The sequence below is a fragment of the Echiichthys vipera genome (genome assembly GCF_963691815.1).
Source record: "Echiichthys vipera genome assembly, chromosome: 6".
Taxonomy (NCBI): domain Eukaryota; kingdom Metazoa; phylum Chordata; class Actinopteri; order Perciformes; family Trachinidae; genus Echiichthys; species Echiichthys vipera.
The window spans coordinates 13,935,314-13,946,385 of record NC_139831.1 but is presented as its reverse complement, the minus strand read 5'-3'; the positions used below and the strand labels follow the sequence as shown (position 1 = coordinate 13,946,385).

At 41.9% G+C, this 11,072-nt stretch overlaps 1 protein-coding gene across 1 annotated transcript; it reads left to right on the top strand.

The window, feature by feature from the left end:
* Window positions 1-718: 718 nt before the first annotated feature.
* Window positions 719-7,045, top strand: pola2 (polymerase (DNA directed), alpha 2). The gene is made up of 18 exons (XM_083914719.1): window positions 719-882; window positions 1,796-1,920; window positions 2,040-2,128; window positions 2,236-2,293; window positions 2,376-2,485; window positions 2,734-2,936; window positions 3,121-3,209; window positions 3,604-3,756; window positions 4,108-4,170; window positions 4,345-4,396; window positions 4,556-4,674; window positions 4,845-4,883; window positions 5,057-5,130; window positions 5,265-5,373; window positions 5,797-5,903; window positions 6,145-6,201; window positions 6,291-6,417; window positions 6,760-7,045. The coding sequence occupies exons 1-18, from the start codon at window positions 798-800 to the stop codon at window positions 6,910-6,912; spliced, it is 1,812 nt and encodes a 603-aa protein (XP_083770845.1). The 5' UTR covers window positions 719-797; the 3' UTR covers window positions 6,913-7,045.
* Window positions 7,046-11,072: the final 4,027 nt, after the last annotated feature.

Below are 11,072 nucleotides of genomic sequence, written 5' to 3'. Positions count from 1 at the left end.
TCCTTTTTGTGGCTGCTAAACAAGTTAAGACAAAAAATATTTAGACATCCCTGAGAGCTTAAACTAAATGAACATTGCCATGGTGACCACTCAATGGCATTTGAGGCTTTTATTTTTATGGTACTGCTAACTTCCACTTTTAAAACTAGGACAATTTTAAATTTTTTCGAAGATTAAGGGTTATATCATAAAATAAAGTTGTTGTTTTTATTATTGTTATTATTATTATTATTGTTTTATATTATATATATTTTCTTTTTAAATAATCTAATGAATGTAACCCGAAGTATAGACTTTTTCAACGGAAATCCATTGCTAGGCAACAGTCTTGGTCCGTGTTAACTTCCTGTCAGTTGATCTGTTCACATTCACTGCAACCGGAAATAAACTAGGACACATTTAGGATGTTTATGTTTCCATCTTTGAAAGGGTCTATATGAAGCCTGCTGTTACCGTTACACACAGTAACGTTAGGTGGCGGGTAACCTTATACGTTAGTTTGCGTTCAAAAACAAGGAAGAAGAACATCCGGTTTTTTGTTACGATGATGTGACGTAAGTTCCGGCCGCCAACACCGGCAGCAGTTTTTCGCGGTAAAATGAAACTAGCATGTTATCCGCTAATATTGTTATGCAGTAGCAACTGTTAACTGCTGGAGCTGGTACTGAAAAACGCGTTGTTAAGAGATTTAGCTCGTCGGTGTTGCTATGAAGTGAGAACGTCGTTAGTTACCAACTAGCTGACTGTTTATCCTTTACTTAAATACGCAATCTGGTAAAGATACAGAATAAAACAAGATGGCACTAGTAACTGGAGAAAGCCTCAAATCAGAGCTGGACATGTTCGACATACCCTGCCAAGATGACTCCGTCCTCGACAAGAGTAAGTACCTAAAACATTCTCATTTATGCACATATGTCAGCGAAAGTAGCTTTTAACTTTACCCCAACGAGCACCCAAATACTCTACAGGGTGTAACGTCACACAACGGTACTCGTAACGTTACATTGTATCCTATAGGCGTAGTGTCTGTTTTCTAACTATGTTTATGAAGTGCCCTGTTCTTAACGTGGGCTTTTATTTTGCTCATTTGTTTCCTTAAAAGCCGAACATCAGCCCTGACATTGTCACAACAGGATTTACATCACATTCATGCTAATTAGCCTTGTCTGAGATAAATAAGTTAAGTGAAACTATCATAATAAAAATCGAAACTACTGATTTTGAGCCAACATGTCAGTGGTGCACAATATCTGCGAACATCATTATGTTGTATTTTCTCTGTTTTATTTAAATGCATGATTCAGAGTGATAATGCACTCTCGCTGTAATTATCCTTCAATGCTGCTTTACATCATCATTATTATTAGTCATGTTTATGGTGCCACTGTGAAGGCTAATTACTGTATTTGTGTTCATCTAACTGTTACATCTTCCTTTTTACCTGCTGTCCTTCATTTCCCTCATGCCATGCCATTGACCTCATCCTGTACCCTGCACTGTGCAATATGCCTGTACTATGGGCACTTCTGTTTTTGCACTATTTGGACATATTTAATCATATTTATTCACTCCATATTACATTATTACAAACAAACAAAACAAGAACAACTGCACTATATCATGTGAATATGTATATATGTCTATTTCCATTTCTTCCCTTTTTTAAATTTAACTTTATTGCTTATTTGTGCCTTATTTTGTCATATTCTGTTGCTGCTGTGACAAAAGAATTTCCCCGCGGGACATTAAAGGTTTTTCTGATTCTGATTCTGATGCCTGCTCTGTCCCTCAGTGGTGGAGCAGTGTATTTGTAACAGGATACAGGCAGATGAGATAGTGCTGGAGTGGGTGGCCTACAGCACCACAAAAAACGGATTGAAACTCACCGTGGACACCCTGGAACAATTTGAACACGAGGTGACCGAAACATAAATGGATGTTTTGTTGTGTCATATAGGATTGTGTTGTTGCTTTGAACTTGACCAGGCTGACGAGGCACCAATTTTGTACTAACAGCGAGTTTATTTCCTGTGCAGGTGCTTAACAAGAAGAGTAAATCCAAACAAAGCTTCAGAAAAGAAGAAACCCATAACAGAACCAGAGATATCCACTCATTACAGGACTTGTATCCTTCAGTGAACCCTTCGTGCTTGACTCTCTTTCTGTATCCGTTGTCTTTCATGAGTGTATTGTAATGCTATCGTGTTACAGTCCTGAACATTATTTGTTTAGAATCAAAGCTGAGGAAGAGGAGGACAATCTACTGGACGCTTACTTGACTCCTGCTAAGGTAAGCTGTCACTTTCAACTTCAGACACTTCCTTTTACTTCCTTGTGTGCTCGACCCTGACAGTGTGAGTGTGTGTGTGTAGGGTTCTCAGAAGCGAGCACTGACGACTCCTGAACACCCTAATTCAAAAAGAAGTGTCGCTCTGCTGTCCAGCCCCGGCCTGCTGCTGTCTCCTGCCAGCTTTTCTCCCAGGTACTCTGCAACAACACAAACCACCAGTCAGTGAGCTGCTGGGAAACAGATGAATTCACACAAACACACGGTGCCTCCTGGTTCTGATGTGGGTCTAGTGTTAACAAACAACATACTTTAGAATTATTTTATCTTTGACTTGTTTTAAAATCACATTCTCAGATGAACCAAGTGGACAACATCTGCGTGTGTGGGGGTATGATTTGTTTCCAGGTATACTGAATCACTTGTTACCCTTCTCTCTTTAGAAGCGCAACACCCTCACAGAAGTACAGCCAGCGAGGAGGGAAAGGGGAGGTGATGGTTACATTCGGGGCTGTGCAGGGCACCCGCTGGGCAGGCAGGAAGGCTCCAGGTGCTGGCGTCCAGCTTGAGCTCCTGGAAGGGCCTGAAGACTCCCTCCGCTGCAGCTACAAGTTCATGTTCCAGAGGCTGCGTGATGTTCGAAATGGTGAGAGACAAAACACGTAAAGGGCCTCTTACTTTAGAGGGAATAGCCCTTTATTTAAAATTTTGTACATCCATTTCTCTTAAAGTACAAATGAAACGGTGTATACCCTGCTCAGATAAATAAAAACGGGTCTTATGATCACACAATGTTTGAAGTGAAGATCTTTGGGTCTGTTTTTCCCCAGTATTGACGGAGAAGATAGAGGAGCTCGGCGACAGTCTCAGATCTCAATTCAACATTGAAGAGTTCTCTCCCGTCTCTCTGCCGGCTCAGGTACAGAGCTGTTACTGCTGTCGAAAACCTCTAAAATCATAGAAGTCTTAAACAAATTATTTCCCAAACTTTTGGAAACATCATGGTTATCTTATAGTTATAATTTTATATTCAAGTTTTATTCTTAACTAGGAACACTAAACAAATCAGCCTACAGTGTTACTTGGTTTTCCCTGAGCTGATGTGTAATTGTGTTTATTTGAATCAGCTGTTGAATATATTTCAAATTAAATAAAGGAAAATGTTAGTCTGGGTTATGTATATCCCTGCAGGTTAAATATGCCTATCCACGTTTGTTATTATAGCTGCCTTAACATAGTTATTATTAAATGTATTTGTATACTGAAGTATTGCCTGACTGCTCACTTTGATGTGTTTGCCGTTTCACCTCCAGGACAGTATAACTGTGTTGGGTCAGGTTTGCTGCGACAGTAACGGCAAACTGAATGCACAGTCGGTTCTGTTGGAGGCGGGGCCGGAGCAAGGCGGTCAGCAAGTACCTGTTGACCTGTCGGAGCTTAAAGAGTACTCTCTGTTTCCTGGTCAGGTGAGCAGAAGGAAACTTCTTGTCTTGGCAGAGGAAGCTACAGGCAGGTCTGTTTCGGAAGTCTTTTTTTAAACTGTATTAGGAATATTTCCTGACATTATTGAATCATGTATTCTGCCATCGTAAGTCACTGTGAGCATGCACAGAGCGGTGGTCTCTCCTTTTCCTGTGCACTGAGGTGTGTGTGCAGCAGGTTACACAGCCACCAAGAGTAACAGAGTATGCCAAGGACCTGGGCTGTAGACTCACCCAGCGTCTGACCGAGAACTCTGACAACCAATCAGCATAAGCACAAAACAATCAATAACTGTCTGCCTGCAGTATGTGTGAAACTCCGTTCTTTGTCCTCAGGTGGTAGCGATGGAGGGGATGAACACAACAGGAAGTAAACTGACGGCTTCCAAACTCTACGAGGTCAGCTTCAAGTTCACACTTTTTTGACACAAACAGAGTCAAAAATGATGCCTGTACAAAGCGACATTCACTTGAAATATCTGTTTAAAAGCCAAGTTTAGTTGTTCGGTATATCTCGACTTTTAGAGCTGGGGCCTGTTTGTGTATTGGGTTTAAAGTCTTGTCTTTTTTCAGGGAGTGCCTCTTCCTTTTTACACGTCTGAGGTGAAAATGGAGTTGGATGAAGGTAAGTGGCGACATGTTCTTTAAATCTAGTGATTCAATGAAGAAATGTTCACCCTTAAAGCCTTCAACTACAATATGAGGAGTGAGTTTTTCAGTTTTTTTTGTTCTTTAACTCTTTCATGTAAATTGCACACTCACTGGTCATCACGTGCGATTGCAGAACCGATGAATGTACTGGTGGCGTGTGGACCGTACACTCCCTCTGACAGCCTGACCTTTGACCCTCTGCTGGACCTCATCAGTGTCATTGTCAGGGATCATCCTGATGTCTGCCTGCTGGTATAGTTTAATTTATTATATTTTTTGCTGTAGCACAATCAACCGTTCTTCCATAAACAAGATGCACAAACTGCTCATATAAATTCACAGTTTAGGTGCTTACAGATACACAGTTGTTACATGACTGCCTGTTGTGTATTGGTTTCCTAATTCTCCCTTCTCTTGTGCAGCTGGGCCCGTTTGTGGATTCCAAACATGAACAAATTGAGGTGCGTTTAACAGTGGACAGTTTGTGTCTTTTCCCCAGAATACCAATTGCTCTAGTGTTTGAGAGCAGTTGAATTTGAGCAGCTAGAGTCAATACATGACAATTCCTTTTATTCAACACGTGTCCAGCTCTTCAAATCACATTGGTTGATGTATGTGACTGTCTTTATTTTAGAAATCTCAGGTGACCGAGACGTTTGAGGCCATTTTCTCAAGATGTATCGAAAGCATTGTGGATGGCACAAAAAGGCATGTCTCTCTCTCTATGTTTAACCTCTTCAAAGCTCCTCAAAGAGCGTCATTTTCCTCACGTCACCTTTTTATAATCTGCCCTAATCAGAAACCTTCTACCGTAATGAAGCCTCATGTTTTCTTAAATTCAGTGTTGGCTGTCACCTGGTGTTTGTGCCCGCCCAGAGAGACATCCACCATCAGTTCATCTACCCACAGCCACCCTTCACGCTGCCGAACCTCAGCAAGGACCAGGCCCAGGTCAGACACGCATAGACCTGACCCTAGGACTGTGCGTTTAAACTGAATACGTGTACCACTTGCTGATGAGCACATGCAACAGGCTTGTGAGCAATAGTTTTAATAGTATAGCTTAAAACTTAGGGTTTGGAGAGTTGGTAGAAAGTGCAGCTTCTGTGCCACAGACCCAGAAGTGCTGACCAATCAGAGAAGAGTGGGCTCTTCGGTAGGGGGCTTAAAGAGACAGAGGGTGAATACAGACAGGCAGTATGAGAAAAGGTTTGTGTTTTTTAAACATTAAACATGAAAATATTCTTGTAGTAACCCAAAATCCAAGTATGAGCACAATATGTCTTCTTTAAAATAGGTCAAGTGCAACACCATACATATTGGTCTAATATACTGGTATATACTGTATACTTTGTTTGCCTTCATGCTCTGCAGCGTGTCACCCTGGTCCCGGACCCCTGCACCCTGCTGATTGACGGTGTGACCTTTGGCTTGACGTCCACTGACATCCTGTTCCACATGGGCGCAGAGGAGATCAGCTGGTGAGTCACATACCTTCATCCAGCAATGGAGCACATTTAGAAAAACATTTGAGAGAAAACTGTGTTAATGAACTAAATGTTTGTTATGCTTCTTAAGATTTGTGACGTTATTCACATGAACAAAGTTGTCAGCCAAACTCTCTTTTGGCTTTGGAGTTTACACAAGTTTCAGACTCAGCGTTGCACAGTTTTGACGATATATTTTAATGAGTGGCATCACTGATGATGTATTGCGTTGCAGCGGCACTGGATCAGACAGATTTTCACGCATACTGAAACACATGCTGACCCAGAAGAGGTAGGAGTCCGACAAGAGTTCACTTGTTCTCTCTCTTTTGATGAAGCTCCAACATCAGTGACCACCGTGTTTTGTGTTTCCACCCCCAGTTACTACCCACTGTACCCGCCTGTGGAGGAGGTGAACATGGATTATGAGAAGTTCCAGAGCTTTGGTCTGATGCCGCTGACCCCCGACATCCTCATTATTCCCTCTGAGCTGCGCTACTTTATAAAGGTACAGACCTCCTGTTTCTGTTAACTTTCTGTGTACAAACATTTAGTCCATTTTGCTTTGAGTTCAGTTTCATAACACAAAAGGAACATTTAGAGAAGTTAATTTATTTTAGTGAGGACTAAGAAATGGTTAAAAACAATATGTTGACTTCTGTCAAGAATTCTGTTTAACAATTAAAAAGACATACTGGAAAAATACTAAATAATACAGTTTTTTTGTCGGAAGATTATGACTTAAAAATTTCACTGAAGGCATAACACCCAAGATGGGCATTTTATCTTTATTTATTTTATATTGGTACACATTCAATCTTTTTAAACTTCACATCCTCCCGTCCTTTAGGATGTGGTCGGCTGTGTGTGTGTCAATCCTGGACGGCTGACCAAAGGCCAGGTGGGTGGGACCTACGGCAGGTTCCTCATTCAGCGCAGCGCTACATCAGACGACGGGAAGAGAGCGAGCCCCTGTTTGGCTGCTCAGGTGGTGAAAATCTAAAAAGAAATGAAGACTCTGAATGCTCGTCGTCACCAGAAACCAGAGCTTTGAACGCTGTGCTCTTCAGGCACAATGATGTAAAATATGACAAAAACAATTCACTGGACTGTTGGAACCATTTGGTTTATTTTTATACGGCAAACACGTCTGTTTGGTGGTGGAATATCAGTCACTCAGACCAGCAATAACAATCTCTCTTCAATAAATTATTCTTACTCTACTGTTTGTTTTTTTAACTATTCTCTGACAGCTGCTAAGTGCTGCTTGTCACGGCATCATGTCTTTCCCTGGTTCTGATCGGAGGTGAAAGAAACCTGCTGAAAATCCTATTTCTTGTGTAGTTTAAATTGTAGTCAAAGAAAATACAAACAAAGAATGTTTAATAAGTTAGTTATGGATGGGTGATACTGCAACTAGGGCTGCACCATATGTGAGAACAAATATTAAAACAACAATATTACAGGCGATAAATAAACAGATACTAAAGTTTACTTGGTTCTGCCTTGTTGATGCTTTTAGTATACTGCTATAATAATACAACAAATTGGTTGTTGAATAAAAATAAAATGAAAGGCACCATTAAAAAAAGAAAGAAAGTTAGATTTTAAAGTTTTCTATTGAGATTCTCTTTCAGCTGTCGCGTTGTTGATACAAATACATTTGTTGTGCGGCTCTAAATGAAACATTTGAATATCCATCTCTAATCAGTCATCAGAAAACAACATTAACAGACCTCCTTTTTCATAAGTTTTTAATATTATACTCTGCTTTAACACTCAATTCTGAGGTAGGATTTTGTCCTTTTTTAATATTGAGTTTTGGAAGTTGAGACGAAGAAATTCAGCCATAAAAGTGGTCAAACTCGTCAGAGTCACTCGGGTGATCTGACTCGGATTTGTCCGGCTCCACTTGAAAAATCTCCACGCTGTCACAAATTGCTACAAAAGAAATTAAACATAAATTAACATCTTTGATTATTTTTTTGTATATATCCAATCCATATTTTAATTGTAAAGAGCGACGACACTTTACCTTTGGGTTTCTCCTCGGCCCTCGGGTCCTTCTCTCTGAAAACATTTTTAAATAAAAATAAAAAGTAAGATGCATATTTCAGGTTGTTGTTTTTATCATCAGAAAAGTAAAAACAGAACTCACGTTTTTTTCTGTGCTTGTTCTTGAGGTGCAAGTAGTTGCTCGACATCGTCCTCATCACTGAACTCATTCAAGTCATTGTCAGAGGATCCTGTTTTACTCCCCTCCTCTTCATCATACTCCTCCTCCTCGTCATCTTCTTCACTTCCCTCCTCAGGAATGATGAGCAGCTTTTTAGATCTGAAAACAGAAGATTGCCTAAAGTTCAGGGGATGTTGTTTGTGATTAAGATCATTTCATTCTTTTAATTATCTCACTTGTTATCCTGCGGTGAGATGATGCTGTCGTCTGAATCTCTTTCCTCCTCTGGTTCTTCTGCTCCTCTCTGCTCCTCTTCATCGGACTCCCTGTCCTCCTCCATGTTTTCCTCACCTCCCTCCGTCTCATCCTCGTCCACCTCTTCATCCTGAGAAGATGCAGAACCCCTTTTTCTGTTCTCGCCATTGTCACTCTTCAACCTGTCTGACTGTTTTTCTTCACGATCACCCATTCCTTCAGACTCCTCCACCTCATCCTCCACCTCATCCTCTGCTCCTGTCTCCTCTTCTTCCTCTGTTGTATCCTTTTTTTCAGAAGCCTCATCCTCATCCTCCACTTCTCTCTCCTCTTGCTGTTCATCAGTCTGACTCTTCTCTTCTTCTTCAGCGTCTCCATCATCTTCGTCTCCATCTCCGAGATCTTCCCCGACCTTTTCTCCTGCACTTTGTTCAGAGCTGCTTCTCTCCTGCTTTTTCATTTCATCTCCATCTTTGTTTTCAATCTTTACCCTAACACTTGTTGATTCTTCCTCCCTTTGGGATCCAGGCTTCTCTCCACAGCTCTCTGATTTGTCCACAGGACTTTGATTACCTGCTTTTTCACTCATGAATTCCTCAATTTGACTTCCTAACTCCTCACTAGTAGACTTACTCTCCTCTTTGTGACTCCCAGAGTCAACTCCCTCGCTTCCCTCTGCTACCTTCTCAGCCGTTGGTGACCCAGCAGCAAGCTCCTGGCGTCTCCTCACCCTCCTAGAGCTGGTCCTGCCTTTCCCTGATGAGTCGTCACTTTCTGAGCTTTGGGCCGCTGTGACTGCAGCAGTGACCACGGCACTGGAAGTCACAGATGACCTGAGGAAAATTAAAAGTGGACAGAATAAGAGAGCAGTGAATTGGTGGATTTAGATCAGTGGGTCAGGACTGAGCCAAGATTGTCAACAAGGAAAGAAATCTGGCTCTAATTTTATAATTAAAAAAATAGCTATACCCCTCAAGCCTGTAGAAACTATTCAAATGAAAGCTGTCACACTGTGTGTACTACAACTCAAATTTATACATGAACATATGTGCAGGAAAGTGGTTGTTTTGGATGACTACCAGAAGTACTTATAAGCCCTACATTTTTCTAGTCTGGAGGTTGTTGTGCAAACATGACGAAACAGACATTTAACCAGAGACCTGGTCCTACGTAGAGGACGCTTAAAAGGCACCGAAATAAATTGACATCAAGCAAAGGATGTCAAGGTTGAAAGGTTGGTGTTGTGCAGATCAAGGGGTTGGAATAAATACGAAGTCAAGTATAGGATAAATCTGTTATAAATGACTTACTCTTGAGAGCTGCAGCTTGATCTCTCTGAGGAGGAACACTGTGATCTTCCTCTCTCTGCCCTCTTCTTCCTCTTCTCTCTGCTCACCTGACCGGACTCTCTGCTGCTCTCACTGCTCTCTGCATGGCCACCGCCGGACAGACGAACTAAAATGAAAAATTACAACCCATATCAAAGGTGAATGTAATATGTCTCCTGAGGAATATAAATGCATAAGGCACGCACACACTAAGTCTAAACTTTTCATATTTTCTTTTCCCACCTGGTTTGATGTCCAGCTCCTGTGATGAATGAGCAGCACCACTCTCTCTATTTGAGCTCGGTGCTCTGCTTGTGTCAGCCTCCTCCCCCGCACCCATCTCAGGAGCAGGCTCGCCTGTGTCGAGTTGGCTCCACAGAGCCCCAGGGCCTGAAGTTATCCCAGCCGTACCAGCAACCCAGGACCGGAGGGGGTCTGGCTGCAGGGAAGCCCAGCATGGTGGATTTTGCCTGGGCCTGGGCTGTTGATGATGAACGGGTGTGGAGGCGGTGGATTGGTGGATCTGGAATGAGTGAGGATGTGGGAGGAAAGATGGAGGGACATGAGAGGCCCCCTGAGGTTGATACGGTGCTCTGATAGGAAGCCTAACTGTGTGGGATTGAGGGTGGGTCTGCCAGGAAGACTGCATGTAGTGGAGATGAGAGGAGCCATCTTGGTTGTAGTCCCAGTGGCTTTTTTGGCTGTAGTGCTTTGGAGGCGCATAATTATTTTGTGGCATTGCGTCAGGGCCTGCGAACAAATCAATACATAGTAGATAAAGGTTTGTGTGTGTCTGGAACACCATTAAGGCCGAACAATAAATGCAGCAACATATTTTATGTAAAGTCAGCGAAGAGGATGACAAACCATGGAAAGGAAAGGGTCGTTCAGGAGAGGACTTTGTCACTTGTTCCTTTGTGTTCTTTAGACACAAATACTCCTCCATCTCCTGTTAAAGAAACATTTTACACTGAGAGAGCTGCCCGGCATGGTAAAGGGTCAACAGAAATGTCTGTTACCTGTATAATGAGAAGTTATTTTCAGATTTAATTTCGACAGACATCCTTACAATAATTGGCAGAGCGGAAAGGGTTGTATTATTATATTCCTTCTTTGGAGTGTAAGAAGAGTAAAGAGTTTAAGGGTTGAATTTTATACACATTTATTCACTCTCAAATTGTATATTTTATGGCTCTTTTCATACTTTGTGACTGTGACTGAACTGTTTGTACCTTCTTCTGAGCAGCCTGCGTGTTCTCCTTGAGTTGCTGCTGCCAGTGGGGAGAGCGCTCCCCCTCCAGGTACCGTTCATACCCCATCTGTTAAGAAGAAGAAGAAGAAGAAGAAGGTTCAGCACCAGAACTTCACAGAGGCAAGGGCAGATTACAAATGGAAAGTGTGAGT

Bases quoted from the DNA above. Each gene is read 5' to 3' on its own strand.
- pola2 (XM_083914719.1), top strand. From the start codon at position 798: ATGGCACTAGTAACTGGAGAAAGCCTCAAATCAGAGCTGGACATGTTC. The intron at 2,129-2,235 runs GTATCCTTCAGT...TTATTTGTTTAG, and splicing joins ATCCACTCATTACAGGACTT to AATCAAAGCTGAGGAAGAGG. The intron at 5,904-6,144 runs GTGAGTCACATA...ATTGCGTTGCAG, and splicing joins GGCGCAGAGGAGATCAGCTG to CGGCACTGGATCAGACAGAT.